The sequence below is a fragment of the Salvia hispanica genome, chromosome 1 (assembly GCF_023119035.1).
Source record: "Salvia hispanica cultivar TCC Black 2014 chromosome 1, UniMelb_Shisp_WGS_1.0, whole genome shotgun sequence".
Lineage (NCBI taxonomy): Eukaryota > Viridiplantae > Streptophyta > Magnoliopsida > Lamiales > Lamiaceae > Salvia > Salvia hispanica.
Window position 1 is genome coordinate 48375073 of NC_062965.1, and position 26651 is coordinate 48401723.

Sequence of the window (26651 nt, forward strand, 5' to 3'; positions counted from 1 at the left end):
TCTGGGACGGAGGGAGTAATACAATATAGTTATTAGACTTCAAAATTATTTCGAAATTTAGAGATGTTTGCAATAAATAAATTTGTAGCTAAAAGTTTTTAAAATAATAAAAAGTATACACGTGATCATATATCAAAAAGTACGTATGTTAACGTTGATTGTATTATTTGAGTCAAGAAAAAGCAGACATATGGAGTAATTGATTGTACCAAAAAGTGGTTGGATATAATTATCAAGTTTATAGATACTATACTATTTTTCTCAAGATAAACTTGCAAGCATTTCCTTCTCTAGATCTCTCTCACCATCTGCGACTGAATCTTGCAACAAGTAAGTTATTTTTTTTTTCATTTTTTGTTAATGGGATTTTTATGTCAAATCAACTTGTAAAGTTTCATCTTGCTGCGAGTATCATGGATTGTCCTATCTTTGTGTTGTGTGTATTTTCTTAGATTTATATATTGATATCATAATTTTGTGACTGAGATTTATTTGTGGGAGTAGTAAATTGGTTCTTTATTTTTTAAAATTCATAAAGAATTGAAAGAAGGAGCTTGTTGTTTTTGTGGATATGAAAAATAGTAGTACTCATAAAAAGTGAATATTAGATATATTATATGCCTTTTCAAGAGATAGAGAGATGAAGTGTTGGAATTATGGTAACGTATGTTGGTGGTACTTATTAGTGCTACAAGTTCAATAATATGATGGATGAGTACATTTTTTTTTGATAGTGCATGAGTATTTGAATAATCACTCATAGGTTTATAATTAAGAGCTTATTTAAAAAGTTCTCTCATTTTAGATCTCTCTGTGTGAAACCATGGATGGAGGTGCTGCTGCCATTGAAGTTCTTGTTCAGAACCTGATCAACGCTTTGAAGGAAGAGTACTCTTTGATTCGAGGTCTCGATGGAGCTGCCCAACAGCTGCAGAGGACTTTGGACATGATTCAAGCCTACTTGAATGATGCTGAGAAGAAATCCATCTCTGACAAGGCTGTCAAAGTATGGTTAAAGCCAGCTTGAAGTTGTGGCTTTCGATGCTGATAATGTGTTGGACGAACTCAGCTATCAACTTCTCCGGAACCCTAGACACCCAATCCCAGTCCCAAGGCCAAGGATAGGGTACTATCATGCTTCTCATTCTGCAAACGCATTTCGCGTCGGCATAATATGGCTCAAACTATCAAAAATATCAATGCGGAGTTTGAGTGTATGAACAAAAAGGCAATAGATCTTCGCCTTCAAAGCATACTTCTGAATGCACCTGCTGCTGCGGCTGAAACTTCCATTGAGACAGATTCATTTAGTCGTGATCCAATCTTTGTTGGAAGGGATGATGATGTGCCCATACTAGTTGACATGGTCACCCATATCCCCGAAGAGCAGACCTTCTCCATTGCTGCTCTTGTCGGAATGGGGGGCATGGGGAAGACTACGTTGACCAAGAAAGTCTTCAATCATGAAAGCATAATGTCTCGATTCGAATCACTTATTTGGGTTCATGTTTCTCAAACTTTTGATCCAATCAGTCTTTTCAACAAAATCTATTCAACGTTGACTTCAAATACTGGTGATAGAGTTGAGATCAAGGAAGTTATCCTGAAAAATCTTCGAGAAGCTCTCAAGGCTAAAAATTATCTTCTTGTTCTTGATGATGTGTGGAACGAAGATGCTTTGAAATGGAAAGACTTTATGAATTCCATGGAGGGGGTTACCTCTACAAAGGGCAATTGCATTATCATCACTACCAGGAAGGAAAAGGTTGCTTCAATTACTGGGCCATTTCATGTTCATCCTTTAAAAGGCTTATCAAATAATGATTGTTGGTCTATTATCAAAGCAAATGCTAGTGATGGAAATGGAGAAGTTCCATCAAGATTTGAGAATATTGGAAGAGAGATTGCAACAAGATGTCAGGGTTTGCCCTTAGCTGCAAATGTTGTTGGGGGTGTGCTTCGCCGCTGCAAGTCCGAACAAGAGTGGCGTTCTATCAAAGAAAACTGGCTCTCGGATGATGAAGGAGGTGATAATATCTCAAATATATTGAAGTTGAGTTATAATCATTTGCCTTCACCGTCACTCAAAAAGTGTTTTGCGTATTGTTTGATTTTTCCCAAAGGTCGGAAAATCGAGAAGGATGAGTTGATTGAACTGTGGATGGCAGAAGGGTTTCTTCAACCAAGCCGAAAAGATGATATGGAGTCTGTGGGGAACATGTTTTTTAATGTGCTGCTACAGAACACTTTGTTGCAAGTTGCGAAGAGAGATAATTATGAAAATGTGGAAAGTTGGGTGATGCACGATCTCGTGCATGATCTCGCTTCTTCTGTTTTATCTAATAACTAGTATTAACCCACGCGCTATGCGCGACTTAAAATATTTTCGTACTATCATTTTGATATTATGAATAAATAAAATAAGTGACAATATCATTACATATTACATAAGACTAAAAAATTTAGAAATATATACCAAGGTAGAGTATATAAATCTAATAAAATATTTTATATACAAATGAAATATTAGGAGATAATAATATCATTATAAAATGATAAAATGATGAACTATAAAACAAATAAAAAGCACACATGTATAAATATGAATAAAATCTAATAGTAAATAAAACAATAATTCGTAAGTGTACTTATATTTGTAAACAATCTTGAAAGTAGAATAATTCGTAATTCATGTAATTATGGTAGAATTAATTTTTAAATCGTAATTGAATCCACGAATACAATTTTATATTATGTAATCAAAGTGTAAAGAATGGAATGTTGTTTGAAAATTCAAAACCTAACACTAATTTAATTCCATAATTTTAGGGATAGATGCATAATTATAGGGATAGATTGTAACTAATTTAGATTTATGTAATGCATGTAAATGTAATTCAAAATTTAGTGTTACATATATATATTATACTAAACAATTATACTCCATATGGAAAATATCTCTACCATTTTCAATAGTAGTACGATTTTGCATACAAATTTTTCATTTCCTAAACCCTCCCTCTTCTGTTTATGCAATCCTTCCTTTTCTCTTTATCTTCTTATACTGCTGCCAGCAAAATATTCACCACCAAATCCTCTTGAAGTGCTCGTGTCGTTCTTCTATATCGGTTTCTCTTTCTTCCTTTCCTCTTGCCTTCCCTTCTTTTTCTATATTGTTTCCTGAAATAAATTATAAACACTTTCTATATATTTTCAAAATAAAACAAAATATTGACATTTCGAATACAATTTTAGAAAAAAATGTGTTCGTAAACAGTGTAACTCCAGATATGGAGTTTCATTGTTCAAAAACCCATCGTCTTATGCTGGCGTTTTTCCATTGTTGAACTTGAGTAAGAGAATTATTTTGTGAATGAGGTATTTATAGAGATTTGCTTTGTTTCAATTGACTCTTCTTATTCATGTATTAATTAGCATTTGTTGTAGAATATAGAGAAATTTAATGTGTTAATTAGGATTGACCGTAAAACCAAAACCGTTTAATTTCTATCGTTAATTCTTTTTTATTTTATTTTATCATAATACTCATAAATGCATTTTTTGTAATATTTTCTAAAATTATCCTTTTATATGTATAAATAGATATATTATAATGTATTAATGGGATGTATAAAATTTCGGATATTCTCATGATACTAAATCTCCTTCATATTCACAGTCATTGGGAATAATAATTATAATTAATTGCAAGAATAATGACCCAAAATTTATTCATAATTGGCAGTTACAAAATGCACATATTTCTTGCATAACTGCACGAAATTTAACACCAAAATTTATTCATGATTGTTAGTTACACCAAAATTTATATATAATTAAAATTCATACCCAAAACTTATAAATATTTCAAAAGAAGGTCAAAACTCGGCTTTTATATATGTATAGATGCTAATGGCAACATCCCAATTCGATACATGTTTTATAAAGAAGAATCAAGTCATATTCAGGAACAAGTGGCCAAGCATTTGCGAACATTACTCTTGGAAGGTGAAACTTGTGGTACCTTGTTCTCAAATTTCAAATGTTTGCACAGTCTAACTCTCACCAGTGAATGCTATACAAAGTTTCCTGATTCAATTAGGGAATTGATACATTTGAGATATCTTAATATATCCAGTACAAGAATTGAAAATCTGCCAGAGTGGATTGGTGAACTCCATCACTTGCAAACACTAAGAACAAACAGGTTTATTGTATCAGATAGACTGCCAAGTTCCATTAAGTACTTGATTAACTTAAGGCATCTTTATCTACGGTCGGGTAAAGAGATTGGAAAATTAACAAGTCTGCAAACATTACAGAAGTTTGAAGTGGGCACAGAGAAGGGCTACAAAATTGAAGAGCTTGAAAGTTTGAATAATCTCAAAGGAACACTAAAGATTAAGCATCTTGAAAGGGTGTGTGACAAGGAAGAAGCTATGAAAGCAAATGTGTTGTTGAAGTCAAACATATCAAATTTAGCGTTGAAATGGGATGAGGATAGTGACAATGAGAGAAATGATAAGAGTGTGTTGGAAGGCCTCCAACCTCATGCAAATCTGAAGATATTGAAGATTAAAGGATTCAAAGGCAAAACATTTCCAACATGGTGCAAGAAGATGGCAGTATGGGATGGGTCTCAATGCTCTTGGGTACCACTTGATAACTTGATTGAGATAACACTTATGGGGTGCTTAGAATGTGAGGAAATCCCAATGCTGGAGCACTTGCCTAATCTCAAAACTCTTTTTTTGGTGGATTTGAAGAAGCTGAACTTCATAAATTCGCCTTCATTCAAAAATTTAAAAACTCTGATAATATACAATTTAGAGGGATTACAATGTCTGCCAGAATTGTTATTCTATAACAATCAAAGTCTCTCAAATTTATGGATTGTAAAGTGCCATGTGTTGAGTGAATTGCCATATGGGCTGGACACCCTCGATTCTCTAAAAGAGTTGATCCTCGAGGACTGTCCAAATCTGAAGGCGATTGGGAATCTAAGTCACGGAGCAAAAAAATATCAAGGAATCCTCCGTGAGCTAAAAATTGTAGGGTGCAGAGAGCTGGTGCAATTTCCATGTCAAATTCTGGAGTCGTCTGCACCCACAATTGAGGTACTCATATTGAAAGGATTAAGGAGCCTAAAGAATCTACCAATGCTAATTGACTGCTTCGTTAAATCATATCCTTGTCTCAAAGATTTGACAATCAAAGGTGTTCCTAATATCATGACTATCAAGTGTTCTAGTTCTCGATGGTTGAAGGAACTGGAAATAGATGCGAGTGTGAAGTGGTGTAGGGAGACTAGTCTCAGCATTATAGAGACTGTGGATCGCATATTGCAAGGATGTTGCAATTCATTTACTCACTTATACTTGAAAGGGGTTGAAAATTGGGATTGGCTGCCTCAATCAATTCAACATCTCACTACTCTTGATACATTGGAGTTAGAAAATATAGGGGTCGAAGAATTGCCCCAGTGGCTGGGGAACCAGTCTTCTCTAAGGAAATTATGCCTACTTGGTTGTTACAGGTTGAGGTGTCTGCCCTCTGTGGCTGCATTTAAGCGTCTCACTGAATTAGACTTGTTACAAATTACTGATTGCCCGGAACTACACATTGATTCGGAGTGGCACACCCTACCCAATCTGAAAATCAGTGATGGATCAATGACGTAGCAAGTAAGTATAATTTTGTTTAAGATTGTTTTATCAACCTAGTTGGAGTTTATACTTGTTTTAGAGGTTCGATATTTGATCTTGTAGCATAACATTTTATAGTGGAGCTTTTGAGTGGACTCTCAAGTCTCGTGGTTTTTCTCTTTTGCTTCGAAAAGGTTTTCCACGTAAAAATTATTGTCTCACTTTATTTCTCATATTTCTGCCGTTTGTTTGTCGTTGATATATATTGTGCCACATTGTGTTAGAAATGATTATTGACTTGTGTTATTGGGAGAGAAAGAACACTGTTTGTGCTTTCGCATTGTTTGGTTTCTTCCCAACAGTTTGGATTGCTTGTATCGAGTAGTGCTATTTTATGATAAGGTATACTCCCTCCGTCCCGGATTAGGAGTCACTTATTGTTATGGCTCGGATTTTAAGAAGAGTTGAAGTGTGTATTAAATGAAGTGAGATGGTGGAGTGTGTAATAAATGAAGTGGGATGGTTAAAGATGGGTCCCTTTTTGCCTTTTTAGTTTTTTATTTTTGTTTTGGTTTATTTTAATGTAGATAATGACATTTTGATGTAATTTAGATGAACAATTGGGTAAAATTGTATGACCAAATATGAAAAATTCTAAATGTGACTCTTAAACTGAGACGGACTTTTATGGCAAAAAGTGACTCTTAATCTGGGACGGAGGGAGTATTTATTTGCCTCTTTATAACAATGCTGGAGCACTTGAATCAGAAATATCTTTGTTTGTTGGATTTGAAGAATGTGAGGCTCATAAATGATAATCCCTGATTAAAAAATTTAAAATCTCTCATACTATATAAATGAGTAAATGTTAATCTTTGTCCTAAACATATGACCAAAATATGAATGTGGTTCAAAACATTCACTTTTTGAAAAATAGGTCCATAACAAATAAAATCCAAGTCCCAGTGGTCCTTTTTTGACGGTTCCGTCAAAAAATTAATGGTCAATGCCACCGTGCAATTAGCAACACCGTTAGTTTTTATATGGAACCATAAAAAAAGGACTACTTCGACCATATTTTCATTTGTTATGAACCTGTTTTTAAAAAAAGTGAATATTTTGAACAAAATTCGCATTTTGGTTATATGTTTAGGACAAAAATTGACCTATACTCTATATAAATTAGAGGGATTACAAAGTCTTCATGAATTGTTACAAAGTCTTCATGAATTGTTATTCTATAACAATCAAAGTGTCTCAAATTTAGGGATTGTAGAGTGCCTTATGTTGAGTGAAGATGGGCTGGGCACCCTCAATTCTGTAGAAGTGTTGATCATCTTGTACTGTCCAAAACTGAAGTCAATTGAGAATTTGAGTCGCAGAGCAAAGAAATATCAAGGAATTCTCCATGAGCTGAGAATTGAAGGGTGCGAAAAGCTGATGGAATTTCCATGTTAAATAATGCTCGAGTCATCCTCGCTCACTATCGAGGTACTAAGATTGGTGGGATTAAGGAGCCTAAATAATCTACTAAATCATCTCCTCGTCGCAAAGAATTGACAATTAGAGGTATTCCTACTTTCATGGCAAGTGGTATTGTTGAGAGTTGGAGTTTAGGCAGGTTGAAAGAGTTAGAGATAGATGTGAGTGTGGAGTGGTCAAGGGAGAGCAGTGTTGGCATTAGGGAGACTGTGGATGTTGCAACTCGATAAGTTATATTTGAAGGTGGTGGAAAACTGGGAGTGCCTGCCCCAATCAATTCAACACCTCACTGCTCTTTGTGTTGAGGAAAATAATCTATTGCAACAATGGAGAGCTCTCTCTCTCTTGCAATGTTGCATGTTTTTGTCCCCATCCTTATTGTTTGGAGACACGTTTTATCTGCTTTTTCAAATTTCAATCACCTCTTCACCTAAGAGGCTAAGAAGGAAGATTTTCGTCTTTAACCCTTTGGTTTTGTTCATGTTTAGATGTTTTATAACTTAAATTACAAATGTGATATTTTTCCTTTTATGTAGAGCGCATAGGTGAAAATGGAGTCTGGCTGAAGTCGCAAATAGAAAGCAAAGTTAAGAGACATTCCATGCACGTGGACTGCCGGATCCATCACAACATTCCACACGCATGTGTGGTACATTGTGCTCTATCCAGAACATCTTCGTTGTAGCAGATTGGTGAAATTCAGATTTAAATGAGGAAAAGAGGTGGCGGTTTCTGGCATTCCACACTCCACAAAATAGAGAGACAACGACCAAGAATAAAAAAGTAGAAGAAGGAGAAGAAGAAGATCAAGCATCCAAACTCCACCATCTCGGAGACATACTACCATCGACAATTGGAAAACATCATGAATTCTACGGTTTGGTTATCAATACTTCGGATGTGTGGCTAGTTCTTCTTTGTTGGTCCTAGCATTAGTAGGATTAAATGAGAGAATAATTTGTTGAAATCTATATTTAATCCATTGCTTCGGTTTTCATTTATAGTTACCAATTAGGATGCATAGTACTATATTTCTTTACATCTTTTTAATATCGCTATTACTTGGAAATTGGAAGAAAGCATACATGAGGAACTTGCACTGCACGTTTTATCTTGTTAATAGAGAAATTCATATGTGGACTTAGGTTTGAAAGATTCTTTGTCATTTATAATATAGACATATAGTGCTGAGGAAAATAAATTATTGAAGCAGTGGAATGGATCTCTCTCTATTTGCAAAGTTGCAACTCTTTTCTTCCTCTCATTTCCATTTCTTTCTTTCCCCTTTACACTGGCAACACTTTCTTCATACAGATCCACTGATTATACTCAAATTCAACCATCTTATCTTATCTTTTCTGTACATGTTTAAGGGGAGATAAAACATACATGGGAATGAACAAGATCAAATTTAATTTTGTCTGCATTTATTTCCAGAACAACCAAATTTTGAAAAATTTATGATAGAATCGCAACAATATTCCACAACCAAAATCCTATACCCACACAAGATGCAAATGGTTTGTTCAATAATTAAGAAATTCGATAGCTCATGACTATCAGTAGTCTATTTGTTCATGTCTTGAAAATGCATATTATAATTGTTGGGATAGTTCAAACAATCACCATTTAGCTGGTAGCAGTTCATACATGCATACAGTCAGCGACGAAGCCAGGATTTTGTCAGTGGGGGGCCAAATCGTTGTTAACAGTTGTAGAGTATTTAACTCATCGTCAGATGTGGGATATTTTCTCGTCGGCATAGTGGTTGTTGTCAAAAATGACGTCGACGTCATACACCACACTACAACCGGCAATTGGAAAACATCATGAATCTTAAGGTTTGGTTTTCATTACTATTGGTTGATTTATCTTAGCATGCATAGCTGGTTCTTCTTGGTTGCCCCTAGCTTTAGTAGGATGAATTGATAGAATAAATTGCTGAATTTTTTATTTAATTGATTGCTTTTGTTGTCATGTGTGGTTTGGATTGGTTATATACTACTTTATGATGCAGTATATTTATTTGCCTCTTTTTAATCATCACTTTTAGATGCAAATTGGATGAAAGTATAGATGAGGTGGAAACCATTAAGCAGAGGTTGATACTTAACACCCAATCTGTTATGCCTCAACCACTCCTAGGCTGGGTGGAATTTCTTGAAATGGTGCAGCAAGTTGTTGGTCTCCAACAGACAAAAGCCTTAATTGAAGCATTTCCACTTCTAAATTCAGTCTAATGAATAGGGTTTGTTTGTTAACTTCTCTAGAGTACTACAACTCATGAATCAAAGCACTGCCAACAATTACTCCACCACTTCAAAACCTATCCAGTCAAGCATGTGCCAATCTCATTAATCATGTTGCTCTGTTGTACTCCCTCCGTCCCCGATTAATTGTCACTCTTTGACCGGGCACGACTTTTAAGAAATGTAAAGAAAAGTTAGTGGAACGTGAGACCCACTTTTTTATATGGGTTTTATAATAAAATGTGAGTGAAGTGAGTTAGTGGAATGTGAGACCTACTTACCATTTATGGTAAAAATGAAGTATGACAATTATTGAGGGACGGACCGAAATAGAAAAGAATGACAATTAATCGGGGACGGAGGGAGTAATTAACAATCAAAACACTGGAATGAATGTTAACCAAAATGAAATCAACACCTAACAAGAAGACATAATTAAGTAGCATATTATTACATAAGATAAACAGAATCCTAATATCAAGAAAATAAAATCTTCATTTTCTCATTCTGTAGGTCAGAATTCATAGAAGTATAAACAACAATACTTCAGGGGACATAATTTCTATCTATCTTGCTCTTTCACATGGTGTAGGTAACCTATTCCTGACAAAGCTAGGAAGGCTTAAACCTCAAACCAGATAGAATGAACATGAAAGATATATATTTTGATTAGGTAAAGAAACAGCAACAAATCAAACATCATACTGAAATCACAAAGGAGTGAAAACTTGACAATGCAAAATATGGACAACACACAGAGATAAAATCACAAGGAAATAGTCATCTTCAATAAGAGGATATTATGGGTGGATTTTGAATCGATTTATTTAATGATTCGAATAAATTTAAAAAATAGAGTATATTTTTGTGAGATAAATAGGAGTAAGAATTAAAAATTAAAATTCAATATCTACATATAAATCGCGGACAAAAGAGTATTATTCGAGTCAAGAAAAACAGATTGTATCAAAAAGTAGTCAAAAAGGAGACAATGTTGTCCTTGCAATACCACCACAAGTTTAATCTCATTCTCATTAGTATACTACTTTATTCTCAATCTTATAATACTTTCTCTTTAATTATTTATTTTTTGGAGAAATGATAAAGTATAAAAGAGACCAAAGTAGGGGAAAAAAAAGTAAAATATGAGAGACAATAAAAATTTTGCCAAAAAAAAATGGAGCAAGTAGCTTAATACAACCGAAAATGAAATATGAAACAAGTAGCTTAGGATGGATAAATGTAATTGCAAGATAAAATTAAATATATAATGTAATTGCAAGAAATAAATTGGCTGGATGTGGAGATTATGAGTTGAGAGATATATTGCGTAAGAGGTTGTTTGAGCGAAGATACGTGATTGTGTTGGATGATATATGGAGCACGAAAGTCTGGGATGTGATAAGGATATGTTTCCCGGATAATAATAATGAGAGTCGAATTCTGATCACCACTAGGGAGTCTGATGTGGCGGAACGTGTTGCGGGCTTGACTCAACTTATTTTAACACAAATAATACCCGCAAGTGTACGGGGTTAGTGTAGCAATTAGCAAGCAAGAGTATCGTATCCCACAAAGACAAGATTGTATCAACTCAAGTACAACGAACAAACTTCGACTACTGTCTAGATAATCCAAAGAGAAAAGGTTTTGTTCTAACACTACTATAAGCATATAACAATGAAAAATGAATTAAAAGTAACAAGAGGAAATAAACACAAGTGAAAAGATACCACAAAGAGAAGAGTAGAGTTTTGGATCCAACTACAATGGAATTGTCGTGCAATTGATTCAACAACTTCGATTACCCATTTTATGTCTCTAGGATTACAAGGAAAGTCGCTAGTCTAGGTTGAGCCCCCTCGCGAGTGTACTCACCCCGTTGATTAACCCTTAATATTGAAGTCTCCTTCTAATATGTATAGATTAACTCCAAAGAACAAAAGACTCAAACCCTCACAAAGGTTCCCCTCTCTCGAGTGTAGATTATCAAAGTGATGCTCACTCTTTTATCAAACCTAGATAGGTATCTCTCGATTACAACTATAAAGGTAAACAAACCCAATTGGTAGCTAAGCAATTGAATTAAAAAGGCACAAGAATGAACAAAGAAACCACAAGAGCTAAGCAATCTAAAGAAGTCCTTGAATTAATCACAAACATCCATTGTAATTTTCACCAAAACTCCACAATAAATTTAGCTACTCATGTTCTTCATGAAAACCAAAATAAGGGATTCAATCAAATACATTCAAATACATAAAAGAAAGCAAATAGATACTCCTGTGGAACGATTATATGGATTAGAGACTCCAAACACTCGATTTGTAGTCTTCAATCTTCAAATCTCTCTTCAAAGTGTTCTTGGGCAAGTGTTGAGTGTGTGGTAGGCGGTAGAATGTTCAATCTGTGAACCCTAGGCATTCTTCCCTTTAATCCTTCATAAAAAATCGCGTTTTGGCATAAAAATACGCCAAAATAGCGTACCCGACCGAGTGGAATTATAAAGAGTAAAATTCACCCGGCCGGGTGGTCATTTTGGACCACTTTCTGACTGTTTCCGCGCAGAACACCGTACCCGGCCGGGTGGTTAATTCACCCGGCCGCGTGGAATTTTCTGGAACGCGCAGTGTTCTTATAACGGCCATAACTTCTTCTACCGAACTCCGATTGAGGCGTGCAAGATACCAACGCGAAGCTCTTTCGAAGGCTAAGAGATTGATATCATTAGGGGCTGATTGGACTTCAAAATCTCCAGTTAATATTGTCTCAAACCAAGGCTGCTGCACATCCATATATTTTGAACCTTTTTCTACACATTCTTAACAAAATGGTCAAATACCAAAATAATAGAGAAGTAATCATAATCATATCCGATAATAGACGAAATGTGATCAAAACCTTGCAAGATTACTCTCTAATACCAAGCAAAATCCAAGTATGTCATGGCTCGAAGAGTCTGCATCATGTGCAGTTGCTAGACGAGTTTGCAAGTCAGGATTTACTTTGCCAGATTGTGTTTGGGGAAGAGGATTGCCCTGGCGAATTGCGACAGATGGCGGCTACAATTGGGAGTGATTGCAGTGGGCTTCCTCTTGCCATTCATGTGATCAAAGGGCTCTTGTCAAAGGTTGAAAGATCAAGAAATGTTTGGTATAATTTTTCAACGGATATAAAAGCTTCAATTGTTGAATCGGACGAGCATTTCTCCAGTATACTTTCCTTGAGTTATAACCACTTACCGATTCGCTTGAAACCATGTTTCTTGTATATGGGAGCTTTTCCAGAAGATTACGAGATTAAGGGATCTAGACTTAAGAGTATGTGGATAGGCGAAGAATTTGTGAAATATAATGGAGATAAGAGTTTGGAGGACGAGGCCGAGGATTACTTAAAAGCTCTAGTGGAGAGGAATCTTGTAACATCCCGAATTTTCAAACCATAATTTTAGAGCCCTAGAATTTTATTGATGACATGGGAGACGAGAATTAATTGATGAATGAATTTATTGCATGAGTTTCTTTGACCGAATCGAGTTTAGGGCTGCGTTGGAAGTTTGAAAAGTCAAACTTGTTGATTATATGATGTGGCATGTGATTAATTAAATGATGAGGTGAATTATTTGTTTAAGGGTGAGTGAGAATATTAGGGAAAATTTCCATAAATACTAGCCACCTAATTCTTGAGATTTTCGAACCCCTTCACTCTTTGGAGAGGGAATTCTATTTTTCCGGATTTAATTTAATTCTTGGGATATTTATCCAAATTAAATCCAAAACCCAATTATTCCTTATTCCTCAATGAGAAAAAAACGACACCCCCTTTATTCTTGGTGATTTTCGAAAATCACCTATTCTTGGGAAGGAAGAATTTATCTTATTTTAATTGATCCCTTGTTTGATTTCCTTCCATACCTAGAATTTAAATATTCTACCAAATCTTTCTATACCTCAAGAGATCTTGTCATACCTTATTTTAGTTAATATTAAAAATCCATTCCTTATTTAAAAGGGCTACTACACGCCTATTTCAATCCCTAGTTGGGAGAACTCTTATTTTTATTTTGCTCTGTGATATTTTATTCTATTCCGTAAAATAAACCAAACAAAATCTTGGCTAAATAAGGGCCATAATTTTCGAAAATTACAAGCCTTGAGACCTAGTTCATTTTGCTATTTCTTCTTCCCTACTCCACAATATTTTATTGTGTAGAATCAAATCTTACCAAATATTCTATTTATTTACCTAAAGATTTTATTGAGCTCTATAAATAAGAGAAACCCCTAAGCCCTAGCCCCAAAGAAATCGCCCCCACCCCAAATACACGCCTCTCTCCCTCTCTTCTCACTCTCTCAATTTTCTTCTACTTTTCTCCAATAATCCTCCATCCTTTGAGAAGAAATAGAGTTTGAGCCTCAAGATTTTTGAAGAACCAAGTCTTTACTTCGTTTCTACCGTTCGTTTTTCTCAAAAAGGTATTCTCATATTAATCTTCTTCTTTCTACTCGATTCCTCTTCTCTCCAACCGATTAATCGGTATTCTTGAACCCTCATGCATCTTGTTTGAGTGAAAGTGGGATAAAGGGGATATGGAAATATGTATGCATGTGTATGGCGTGAGTGCATGTGTGTGGCGTGTGTGTGTGTGTTGCGTGTGTGTGTTGTGTGTATGTTGGTAAAATACTCTTGTGTGACATATGTTGATGTTAGATCTAGAGTTGAAATGCGAATAGAACTTATGAGATGAACATGGCCTTGGATGATTGATGATGTTAAGATAAATCGATGGGAAAAAGGGAAAACGTTGAGACATGCACGAGTTAGGAGTTTGTGTTGAATCTGATTTGTGATATATGCCTATGTGATTAAAAGGTGAAACCTCGGTTGCGAAGCAGGATAACAAAGGGAAAGAACATACTTGAATTCTAAGCAATCGAGGTGGGCTTTACTCTTAAACTCTTTTATGTGCAAATTTATGAATGTGGAGAAATAAGGGTGGTTTAACTGTTATGCCATGTCTATGTTTGTTTTGTTATGATATTGTGCGCCTGATACCTAGTTTGTGAGTTCGCTCCATTGGGCTATAGGGCTATGGATATGTATAAACGAATTCGGGTCTGAGTAGGGCCGCAAACCCTACCAGGCTGCGTACACGGTGGGATCGGGAGCCGTCCTTGCTAGTCGGCCGGTCTCGTGGGCGAAAAGTGTGGCCACACTTTCGTCGCACCATGGAAATGTTGTGATTGTGGAAAATTGATGAGAAAAGTGGGGAGTTGTTTGACTGGCCAGTCTATGGAAATAATTTTTGTGATACTCGTGATATTCTCTTATAACTGCTTAAAACTCGAGTTCACTATGGTAAGGGTGGCATAACTTATAAAATGTTTTGGCAACGAGTTCACCGAGTATTTCAAAATACTCAGCCCTGCATGTGTTTTCCTTATGTGCAGGTTGAATGGCGACGAGCGGTGGCGGGTGTTGAGCATATTAATTAATTAAGATGGATGTTTTGAACTTCGAGTGTAGTCGTGTCTTCATACATGGCTTCACTTTCTCTTGGTCGTTTCCGCTGAATTTTTTATACACTTTAGTATTGTTTTGGATACCTTGCACTTATTCATTTCGGTTTAGAAGCTTTAGACTTCTTGTGGTTTTCTTGGAAATTATGTCAAACTCTTGAGATTTTTTGGTCGTAATTTATGTTACCTTTCTTTTACTTATTAAAGCTTCTAGGTTAAATCGTTGACTTATTGCTCTGATAGTTCCTTTAATTACTTTGGTCAAAACTCTTTAAATGAAACCCTAGCCTATGTCAAATTCTTTCAAGTCCGTTTTGGTAGCAGTCGCCGCATTTATTGTACCCTAGAAAGGCGGGCTGTTACAAATCTACTTTTCGTTAAACGAAAAAAGAAGAACGGAAAACCAATGAGTTACTCAATCCATGATCTTTTGAAGGATCTATGCATAAGGAAGGCTAACAAGGAGAAGTTTTTAAACGTCAAGAATTCCTTGCGCCGTGTTAGTATTCTGTCACCATTTGGAATAGAAGATGTGTGTGCTTCACCCCGATTGATGTCAAGTGCTCGATCTTTTATATGCACGGAAAATTGGTTTTTATCTCCTATCTTTTCCGCATTAAGATTGATTCGGGTGCTAGATGTAATGAGCAAGGTATACAAAGAGTTACCTAAAGAAATACTACAACTTCTGAACTTACATTACTTAGGTTTCTCGTGCACTTCAGGTTTTCCGATTGGAATATCAAAATTGTGGAATCTGCAAACCTTGATTTGTCAACAACCGACAACGCTTGGTTTGCCATCTGAGATATGGGAGATGTCTGAGTTAAGACATCTCAAGTTGTACACAACAATTGAAATTGGGAAAGGATACAACATAAGATGTGCTTGCAAGAAACTGCAGACGATTTACTTTGTGAGGATAACTCCTTCTCTGATTAGGAGTGGTTTCTTTGAGATCATCCCAAATGTCATAAAGTTAGGAATCTATTACATCGACTCACCCGACACTGAAGTTGATCTTAGCCATCTCCGGAAACTCGAAAAGTTAAGATGCGAATCTGAGTTGAATAAAGACGGTAGCCGTTTTCTGCACCAACTCATATTTCCATGTAATATTAGAAAGTTGGTTCTAGTTGGTAGTGTGGTGTTTCGGAGTTTCTTGACAACTCTATGTGCGCTACCGAATCTGGAAGTGCTTGTAATAAGCGATTGTGTGTTTGAAAGAGATGGGGAGGCAGAGGAAGAAGTGTGGGAGGTGACAGAAGGAGATGAGTTCCGTTCGCTGCAATGTCTGCGCCTCATTTCCTTAAATATAGTGCACTGGAGAGCCGATGAGACCAATTTCCCTATTCTCCGGGAGTTGTATGTAACCGGATGCAATGATTTAGAGGAAATCCCATGAGACATTGGAGATATCTCGACCCTCCAAGTAATTGGCATAAGTAGATGTCGCGCTTCTGTTGTGGCCTCAGCACAACAAATTCAGAAGGCGCAACAAGAGGAGTACGACAACTACAACCTCAAAGTGGTTATAGAATATTAGAAGAGAAAATGTACAAATGCTAAACTCCAAGTAATCAAAAAAAGCATGCTACATTTGTTCATATATACAACACAATCTAGTCCTTAATATTCATTTTAAACTTACATGTATCGTTGGCATACTTTCTTGATCACGACTTGTGTGTGTCTTTTGTGTGGCACATATATATATTTATATAACCAAATTACCTTAATCATAAGTTGCATAACGTGAAATTTAACACTTAGTAGGATTTTCCCTCATATCAAACACTAACTCTAGATGTTTTATACTCTCTCCGTCCACGAATAAGAGTCCCGGTTCATAATTACCATAAATGGTAAAGAGACCTCACATTCCACTGACTCATTCCACTCACATATCATTTAAAACTAATATATACAAGTGGGAGCCCTATTCCACTAACTTTCTTCCACCCACTTTTTTTAACATTTCTTAAAACTCGCGCCATTTAGAAATGAGACTCTTAATCGTGGACGGAGGTAGTACTTTACAAGTTGAAGAGACAAATCAATCATTCATTCAACTTAATATTTGAAATGTGTGGAAAATATCGAAAAAAAGTAAAAATGTATCATTAGCTTATAATCCCTCCGTCTAGACCTGCCCACGGTTCATGAACCGGCGGTTTCGGTTCGGAACCGCCGGTTCCGGTTTTGGGAAATATGGAACCGGAACCGAACCGTGAGGCTGTTTCACGGTTTCGGTTTCGGTTCGAAAATCGGCGGTTTCGGTTTCGATTCCGAACCGCCGGTTTTCGGACGGTTCGTAGCGGTTTAGGTTCGGTTTCACGGTTTCGCGGTTTTTTCTGTTAATTTTTTTTGCCATGTAGTTTGAAATTCATAAAATAAATTGAAACAAGGAAATGGATAGTTTAAATTGAATTAGGATGAGTAAAGTGAAAATGATATCAAATTTACAATTTATATATACAAATTACAATATGATAAAATTTACAAACAAATTACAATATGATATAATTTACAAACAAATTATAAAGTGATATAAATAGGGGGAATGAGATCCAATTTGAATTTAAAATCAACATTTCAAAAAAAAAAATTAAAAAAATGATGTTTTGTGTAATCAATTTTGAATTGTGTAGCCATCACCCACCGCCAACCAATCAATTTTGAAGACTACAAATTCATTAATCAATGTTAATTAGAGTATTATGTTTTATATAAAGTAATCAATTCTTCTAAGTTTTATTAAACAATGTTCAATAAATATTTATTAATAATAATCCATACTCCATAGACTCCATACATAAATAATTGTGTTAAATAAAATAGGAAATAGTATTATAAAGTTATTACCATAATCAATGGTCCATACTCCATAGACTCCATCTTGTAATTTAGTTTATTTTATTTTATTATCTTTTCGTTTTCCAAATTACCATCCAATTTTATCAAATACTCCCTCCGTCCCGCTTTAGGAGTTCCGGTTGAGTCGGACACATGTTTAAAGAAAAAAGTGTTTGAGTGTGTAATAAATAAATATTGTAGTGGAAGTTGAGACCCACTTTTAATTGAGTGTCCAATAAATAAATATTATAGTGGATGTTGGGACCCACTTTTAACATTTTTTCATTAGTTGTAGTGATGTTGAGACCCACTTTTAACACTTTGTAGGCATTTTTTATTAATTTATCTCAACCGAAACTCCTAAAGCGAGACGCCCAAAATTGATCAACCGGAACTCCTAAAATGGGACGGAGGGAGTAGTATTATAAAGTTATTTTTGCTGCAAAATTTTGTCCCACATTATTGTTTCCACGAATATTACTAATTTCAAAAATGAAAGTTACTTATAAAAGTATAAAACTCAAAAATCGGATCATTCAACAATGTTTTATTTAGTGGAGTATAGTTTTAATATAAGGAGTAACTATGTTTAAATTTATCATTGCAGTGGCGGCTCGGAACCGTGAAACCGCCGGTTAACCGGCGGTTCGGAACCGACGGTTCGGTCGCGGTTTCGGTTCAAAAATTTTGGAACCTGAACCGAACCACGGTTCTAAAATTCATGGTTTCGGTTCGAGATATTTCTCACGGTTTCGGTTCGGAACCGTAACCGGCGGTTACGGTTTCGGTTTTAACCGCCGGTTCGATAAACCTTGGGCAGCTCTACCTCCGTCTACTATTAAGAGTCTCATTTCTAAATGGTGCGGGTTTTAATAAATGTTAAGAAAAGTGGGTGGAAGAAAGTTAGTGGAATATGGGTCTCACTTGTATATATTAGTTTTAAATGATATGTGAGTGGAATGAGTTAGTGGAATGTGAAGTCTCTTTACAATTTATGGTAATTATGAACCAGGACTCTTATTCGTGGACGGACAAAAATGAAAAAACGGGACTCTTATTCGTGGATGGAGGGAGTACATAGAATTAGAAACCGACCTAGATGAGAAACGTAATAGTTAGAGTTGATTGCGTAAGCAAGATCGCAATCCGCTAATGAACTCTATATGCGTCATTTTATTATGACTATTGACTACTATGTATCTTCAATATTGAGTTTGATAAGCTTTGGAATATTATGAAGTTGCATGCTAGTTTAAATGAATAGAAAAGGGTAGGATTAAATTGAGTATTGTGACAGAATGATGCTCATAACATTTTAAATTATATTTAAAAGTATTAATTATTTCATCAAACAATCAATAGGCAGAAAACTGGAATTAAAAAAAAAAAAGGAACTGCAAATATGAAATACTACTAACTAATTAATCTGGGAATTCATCAATTACAACGTCTCAGCATCGTATTTTTCCGTTGGGCCTGATTCCAAAAATGTTCTTGATAGGTTTTGATGGCTAATTCTACAATCTGTTCTTCCGAAGCACCAAATTCGAGATAACTATATGTTTGAAGATAAGGTTTGGGTTTTTCGAACACAAAACGCGGGTTGTTTTGCCTTCGCTTGGTTTGGGTCGATAGCATAAGCAAGATGACGACGACGACAGTGATGATGAGAGTCAAAATATGCCTACACTTTGGTGCCATGCCTGTTTGATAGTACTATGATTGATTAGCGTGTATGGAATTTATAGAGCATCCAAATCGTAATCCTAATCCTACATGGATTAATAAACGATCATATTTTGATAATTTCTTTTGTACATTTTATATTAGTATAATTTCTCTGTTTGGATTATTAGTATAATTTGATTTTTATATTTAAAAAACTAATCAAATCGGCTATGTGCATCAAATCATATACGGATGTGAATAATTGATTATCTTCTCTCAATTTGTTGGGCTACTCTATCTCCACTCTTTGATAAGACCCACAGCCATGATAAAAATGAAGTCTGAAATTAGAAATAGTATCATCACCCACGCGGCCGTGCTATGCACGGGTCACATAATTTTCACGTGTTAATTACATATTTTTAATGAAAATAAGAACCGATATCGTGGTATAAACTTTAAAGATCTTTTTTATTTCTTATGGTAACATACTATTTGTGCTTAATTTTCATTCCTCAACTTTAAAATTGCAATATCATATCAAATAGTACTCCTAATATATTGCAAGAACATGAAAAATGTAAATCTATCTATACATATATAAAGCTTCAGTTTTTGTGGGCCCATTTTTACCGCCAAACATCGTGCAATATTTGATTATCATATTACATAATATGTTAAACATATATTATCACTTCTGGATCCAAAAGTTAGAAATTTATATGGCATGATAGGAGCTGTCAGATCATAGGGACTTACTAGCTATCACCGTCATTTCAACTTTAAATTGTTTTGGTTAAATTTTATTTTATGAACGGTGAAAAAGCTCAAAAACTTCTCAGAATATATCTTCTTTTGCAGATATTGAGTATTGTGCAAAGCATTTGAAGCAGATTTTATCAGCTTTTGAATAATTTAGTAATTTACAATCAATCAAAAATATAATTGCACATTAGTTAAGGTATACGACTCCTAAACAATGTGCAACGCTCATAGGCTCATAGCTTCTTGAAAGCAGTTAAAGGCATAGAAATTTAAATAGTATACAGCTTTAGATTAACTCTAAAATATTAGTGAGTTTTTTGTGGGAATAGGTATTCTGAGATTAGAGGCGTCGCAAATATTGTGTAATCGTTGAACACAATACACTTCTTCTTTATATGTAGTCTAATGGACCTCTTTATTTTTAAGCCTCCATAGGGCTGGAAAAAAAATACCAAAATATCGGTCTTATCGTATCGAAAAAATATCGAAAATGCCGAATTTTTGGTATACCGTGCCGTAAACTAAGGTATATACCAAAAAAATATAAACACAATTATATATAAAATATATTTTATATATTTTTAAATTATAAAATGTATTATGAAATATAAATATAATTATGAATAAGTATTTAATTTATTTTTAAAATTATAAAATATAAATAATATTCTAATAAATCTAATTTTCTATTTTAATTAATGTTGAAAGTCAGGTATACCGCAAAAGTAAGGTATACCGAACTTCGGTACAGTATACCGAAAATGAGGTACGATATAGGTATAGAAATTCTCCATACCGAAAATAAGGTATACCGAAGTTCGGTACACCAAAAACTTTGGTAAGGTAAATTAGAAATTATTGCAAATCAAGAATAGAAACTATTTAAATTTTATATTCATATATGATGAAGCTTTAAAAATCATACATTTACTTCTACATCTATCAGTCTGTCAAACCACTGTAGCGAAAGGACATGGGGGAAAGAAATAGAAATAAAACAGGATATATATTAAAAAGACCGAAAAATGCTAAATGCCAAAGTAAACAAAACACAACATAGAATTCAAACATCTTCTCGATAAAATCATTACAAACATCTCTCTAACACCAATAATTCATACATTTTGAAAGACTTCTTTGTAAACAACATTAAGAGTAGAATTACTTCTACTATCATTCTCATCCCCACACACTAAAATCTTCAAATCTTCACGACTTATGACTCTAGATATAGCAACATAAAGTTGTCCATGACTAAAGACCGGTTTTTCAAAAATAATCCAACATGGGACAAAGATTGGCCTTGACTTTTGTTAATGGTCATTGCATATGATACAGCCAAAGGAAATTGGCGTCGTTGGAATCTGAAAGGTAGCCTTGGATTAGACGGTATCAATGACATTCGCGGAATCAAAACTTTATGACCAATATTATGCCCCCCCAAGACACGGGCCTCCAAAACATAATCACCTAACCGGGTGATTATCAATCTGGTGCCATTACACAAACCATTAGAATGATCTATATTTCTTAACAACATTACTGGAGTTCCAACTTTCAACATCAATTCATGATTAGGGGTACCTGAACACTTCAAATTATTCAAAAATTCAACTGAATGTATCTCAACAAAACCATTCGATGTGGAATCTGAATTTGAAATGCTATCAGAGCTCAAATATACCCGACCTTGAGACTGATCCATCGAAATCATGAACTGGTTAACCTCATCAACAACATCAAGCGTGGGAGCAAGTATAGCACGATCATGCAAACAATTGCTCAACTCTTCAGGATCCATATAAGAAGGATATATGTTCTCAACAATGGTTTTAAGAGGATCTCCAGTATTAGACAGTACAATGTCAGAGGGAAGATCAATTACGACTTCACCATCATTCGGACCACCAACAACTCCATCACCTATAGAAGCAACCCAAGATGAAAACTCCTTCAACTTAGAAGCTTCAACAGAAGATTCGACACTCAACAGTCTCATGTTTCTGGTCAACCTCAACACTGTACAATTACTCCAAAGATATGAAGAGTTAATGGTGCCATTCACAATATTCTGTCGACTCCCTTTAGGAACAACAGGTAATATTTGTCTAAAATCACCACCAAAAACTATAGTTTTTCCACCAAACGGTTTGTCCATACCGGACTCACTAAATACACGAAGAATATCTCTAAAAGTCCTATCAACGGCTTCTATGCAATGTTTATGAATCATCGGAGCTTCATCCCATATGATAATGATAAGTTTCGATCTTATAATAAGCTCGGCAAGATCCGTACCTTGTTTTATATTGCACATAGAATCTTCATTAACATTGATAGGAATCTTAAAGCGTGAGTGAGCTGTTCTACCTCCAGGTAACAATAAAGAGGCTATGCCACTGGAAGCCACATTTAACACAATACCTCCCTTCGAACGAATCCCTGCTGACAAAGACCTCCAGATGAATGTTTTTCCAGTACCTCCATAACCATAAACAAAAAACATTCTTCCTTCAGTTGAATTCACAGACGACATTATCGTATCATGAACATGAAGTTGCTCATCCGTGAACTTTGAAAGAAATTCCAAGTGTTCTCTTCCTAAAGCTTCACGATCATAACACAACTCATCGCTGATCAATGTATTTTGAGATGTTTCAAAATACTGCGATTCTGGATACGGCATACCATGGTAATCACGCAAACTTTTACCAACATTCATTAACAATTTCTCAATATCCGCCAACACAAAATTCTGAATTTCATCATCACTCAGCACCAAACCTGGAGTAATAAAAATATGTATGTAATTAGGCCGACATAAAAAATATTTAATAAATACAACAAAAAGATTTCAATTAAAAATTACATGGTTGATTCCTTAATATTCTTTGGTTATAAACAACATCATTGGATAAATGTTTCCAACACTTTTGCCATACAACATCCGGTCGAGAAACAGATTCTGATGACAACAGACTTACAAACAACAATCTTAGTGAATGGGCAGATGACCAAAAAGAAGCCTCAACAATTTCATCAATATACTCTTTATCATCATCCAACAATCCTAAAGTGAAGCATGCATCTCTAAATGTATCATACTGAACACCATTAACAAATCTAAGATCCTCATAGCATGTAGCTCCCTTAATGACATTCAACAAACATCTCAAGTAATACATATCACCAGAACCAGGAGCAACATAAAACAACCTCCCAATCAAATAACGTTGTTTTCTAGGTTGCCAATGATCCTTCTTCCACACAAACTTGGTCGGAAATTCGCCATATGTCAAATTTCTCCCTTCAGAATATATCATATTTGCCTCCATCCAACCTAAGAACTTACTCTCATGAATTTTCCTACGATTCGGGACATTATCCAATGAATCGGCTTCATAAAAAATGATATGTTGTTCATTAGGAAGATGAAAACTCAACCGTTCAACTGAAGGATCCTTGTATTGAATCTCAAACCCAAAAATTCTCCAAGCAGCTTCACAAGATGATACATAACTACAATCATAATACAAACTTACTTCATCTAGATTTTTTTCAACACCATCAACTCCAGATTGGAAAAAAGATGTCGTCACCCTATCATAACCTTTATGTACATATTTGAACAAATACTTGATTGACAGGGACTGATTGCACCACTCAACATTAATATGGCCACCATATTTCATAAGGAGAAAATGATTGTGAGGAACAACATATCTGTTATCCAAAGAAACACCATCCTTCAACACAACCAGACCATTATCTCTACGCCTATAAATGGGATAACCATCATCATCAAAGATTGTATCAGCAACAAATTTCTTGGGATAATACTTAGTGCAACGTCCATCACGCATGCAAGGGGATGATTTTCGAACAACACCACATGGACCATGCATCACAAGCTCTTTGACGCACTCATAATAATAAGGATCAATCAATGGATCAGGAATTTCAGCAGATATAATTTCATTAATGCGTCGAGGATGAGGTTGTTTATCCTCATTGCTTAAAAAAAACAAAATATGTGCATGGGGCAATCCACGTTTCTGAAACTCAATGGTGTAAATAACTGCATCACAATAAACCTCCGAATCTCAGGCCACTTAAGATTGCACGTAAATGTTATAAAAAGATTTGGATATCCAATCCATCTACATATAGCCATCGCATCTTGGTAATTCTGAATCATATACCGGGCACCACCAACAAAACTGGAAGGCAAGATAACTCGTTTTCCATGTCTGGAACTATCAGTTTCACCACGTAGAACGGCCTCCTCCAACCCGCTATAAATTTCAGCGCGCAATTTCTTTTGTTGCGTTCGAACAAACGTCAATCGTCCAGATTCAATCATAGTGTATGCGTCCACAATAAATTGTTGAAACAATAGCTTCGCATACAAAATAATAGAACACTCAGCAACTCTATCATGCATGCGGTACGAAAAAAAATCTTTAGGGCTAACTCTCTTTCTATTAGTCAATGAGGAAGTAGAAGAATCAGAAAAACCTATGAATTCTGTATAACCATCCCCATAAGGGAACAACAACGGATATTGCAATGCAAGATAAGAAGGATGAAGTTCATTAATGCGTTGTAGCTTCCCTGACTGTTTTTCAACAATAATGTCTCTATCACCTAATGCGTGGTCAAAATCTCCAACCACAAGCATGGCTACCTCAGAAACAGAAGGTAGGTTATAAGTCCTTCCATCCCTACCTCTTTTACCAAGCAACCTCAATTTCACATTTGATGGATTTTGTTGATTGATCATTTCTTTAGCCAAACGGAATGACTTTACCAACACATTATACTCATTCAACATAAATTGTAAGTCACATACAATCTCAGAGTGAAGATCATTAACAATATTTCCCTCCCTGCAAAGATAATAACTACATTAAAATTAAATATTCAAAATGCAACTAAATTTTAACACCGAAATTACATAAATATAAATACATACCTCACGGACTCCATTCTATGATTGATCTCATTATCCGTGTCATAAATATACAATTGAGCAAACTTGGGAGGTGCACCATGCAGCGGTAGCAAACTACCAATTATGACTCAACTTATTTTTAACACAAGTATACCCGCAAGTGTACGGGGCTAATGTAGCAAATAGTAAGCAAAGAGTATCGTATCCACAGAGACAACGAGTGCTAACCTAATTACCACGAACCAACCTCAACTACTATCTAGATAAATCGGATTTTTGGGTTTTCTAAATCAATTTAAAAGCAAGGTAAAAACAATTAAAAACAAATAGAGAACTAAAACAAATAAGAGAAAACGGATGTAGATCAAGGATGAGAAGGTAGAATCCTACGGGATCGATAACAACTATCCTATGCTCAACTAACTTCCTAACTATGCCAACAAAGGGTCTCAAGGGTTATTAAGCTATCACTAAGGTAAAACTATATCTTTTCTCAAAGCATATAATTTGTAGATTGCTACCTAGAACCGAAGTCTCCTTCCTAGAACTAAGGCAACAACTCCTAATAGCTCCTAAGATACTTAGCTTCATTCAAAGGCTCAAATCTCTCGATTATATTGGCAAAGACGTCAATTTCTTCTCTTTCAAATTAAACTACTCACTTCTCAGTTCTTGTAGTAAAATCCACATGCATTTATAAGGTGATCAGTCAAATAAATGTATAAGCACAGAAGAAATCAAAATAACCACATGAGCCAAGGCATAGAAAAAGGAAATCAATTAAACATAAGAATCATTGTATCTCCCCCGTAGAACTCTACGAAGGATTTAGCTACTCATGTTCATCACAAAAGTCAAAGAAATATTCAAGAAAATATTCAAAAACATTGTTTGAACAAGAATAAAACTAAAAGTAGAAACTCCTAGAATTGGATTGGGCGGATTGGAGGTCTCGTCTTCAATCTTGCGATGAATACTCGTCCTCTACTCGTTCTTCTCTTCTTCCTAGGTGAAAAAGTAGTATTTTTGGGGTTGAAGGCGTGTAGAATGTTGTAGGAGGCGTCCCATGCACATTAGATTAAATAGGGCTCGAAATTTCCTTGTTTGGATCTGTCGGCCGAACCTGGCGGGTCGCCAGGTTCGTTGTACGGTGAAGCTGGCGAGTCGCCAGCTGCTCTCGGCAATTCTGGGCGAAGGACCTGGCGAGTCGCCAGGTTGGTACTGATGCGAAGCTGGCGAGTCGCCAGCCTCGTGCTGCAATTTCGTCCTTTTTCCACCTTTCGCCATTTAAGCTCATTTTCGACCCTTTTTCTACACATTCTTCACAAAATGGTCAAAATACCAATAACATAGAGAAGTAGCTATAAACCATGTCTCAAAATACACAATATACGATCAAATTCAAGTAAAACTACCCTCTAAAATCATGTAAAATCCAAGTGAATCAACTCCCCCAAACTTAAACAATTGCAAGTCCTCGAGCAATGAAGAAAAAGAACTAGAAGAAACTTGG

The 26651-nt window shown here is 35.4% G+C and overlaps 4 protein-coding genes across 5 annotated transcripts; 3 read left to right on the top strand and 1 right to left on the bottom strand.

The window, feature by feature from the left end:
* The first annotated feature begins 243 nt into the window (after positions 1-243).
* Positions 244-2394, top strand: LOC125218829 (putative disease resistance protein RGA1). Of its 2 annotated transcripts, XM_048120617.1 has the most exons (3): positions 244-330; positions 806-2027; positions 2124-2394. In XM_048120617.1, exons 2-3 carry the CDS (start codon positions 1175-1177, stop codon positions 2348-2350), a joined length of 1080 nt encoding a protein of 359 aa, XP_047976574.1. In that variant the 5' UTR covers positions 244-330; positions 806-1174; the 3' UTR covers positions 2351-2394. The 2 variants fall into 2 exon arrangements, with proteins under 2 accessions (XP_047976574.1, XP_047976567.1); XM_048120610.1 differs by having other exon boundaries at positions 806-2394.
* Positions 2395-3935: 1541 nt separating this feature from the next.
* On the top strand, positions 3936-5681 carry LOC125199247 (putative disease resistance protein RGA3). The gene has a single exon (XM_048097325.1). The coding sequence runs from the start codon at positions 3936-3938 to the stop codon at positions 5679-5681; it is 1746 nt and encodes a 581-aa protein (XP_047953282.1).
* Positions 5682-12431: 6750 nt separating this feature from the next.
* On the top strand, positions 12432-16300 carry LOC125199257 (probable disease resistance RPP8-like protein 2). The gene is made up of 4 exons (XM_048097332.1): positions 12432-12794; positions 15332-15427; positions 15517-15547; positions 15621-16300. The coding sequence occupies exons 1-4, from the start codon at positions 12432-12434 to the stop codon at positions 16298-16300; spliced, it is 1170 nt and encodes a 389-aa protein (XP_047953289.1).
* Positions 16301-21400: 5100 nt separating this feature from the next.
* Positions 21401-26425, bottom strand: LOC125199267. Its single transcript, XM_048097342.1, has 5 exons — positions 26262-26425; positions 25160-25252; positions 24349-25073; positions 23054-24262; positions 21401-22968 (listed from the first exon to the last, which is right to left on the bottom strand). Exons 1-5 carry the CDS (start codon positions 26423-26425, stop codon positions 21401-21403), a joined length of 3759 nt encoding a protein of 1252 aa, XP_047953299.1.
* Between the last annotated feature and the right edge of the window lie 226 nt (positions 26426-26651).

Coding starts and splice junctions, on each gene's coding strand:
- LOC125199267 (XM_048097342.1), bottom strand. CDS start 26,425: ATGGCGAAAGGTGGAAAAAGGACGAAATTGCAGCACGAGGCTGGCGAC. Junction 25,253..26,261: donor CGAACCTGGCGACCCGCCAG/GTTCGGCCGACA, acceptor CATAATTGGTAG/TTTGCTACCGCTGCATGGTG. Junction 24,263..24,348: donor CCAAGATGCGATGGCTATAT/GTAGATGGATTG, acceptor ATTGTGATGCAG/TTATTTACACCATTGAGTTT.
- LOC125218829 (XM_048120610.1), top strand. CDS start 1,175: ATGGCTCAAACTATCAAAAATATCAATGCGGAGTTTGAGTGTATGAAC.
- LOC125199257 (XM_048097332.1), top strand. CDS start 12,432: ATGGCGGCTACAATTGGGAGTGATTGCAGTGGGCTTCCTCTTGCCATT. Junction 15,428..15,516: donor CACCATTTGGAATAGAAGAT/GTGTGTGCTTCA, acceptor TTCCGCATTAAG/ATTGATTCGGGTGCTAGATG. Junction 15,548..15,620: donor TGCTAGATGTAATGAGCAAG/GTATACAAAGAG, acceptor CGTGCACTTCAG/GTTTTCCGATTGGAATATCA.
- LOC125199247 (XM_048097325.1), top strand. CDS start 3,936: ATGTTTTATAAAGAAGAATCAAGTCATATTCAGGAACAAGTGGCCAAG.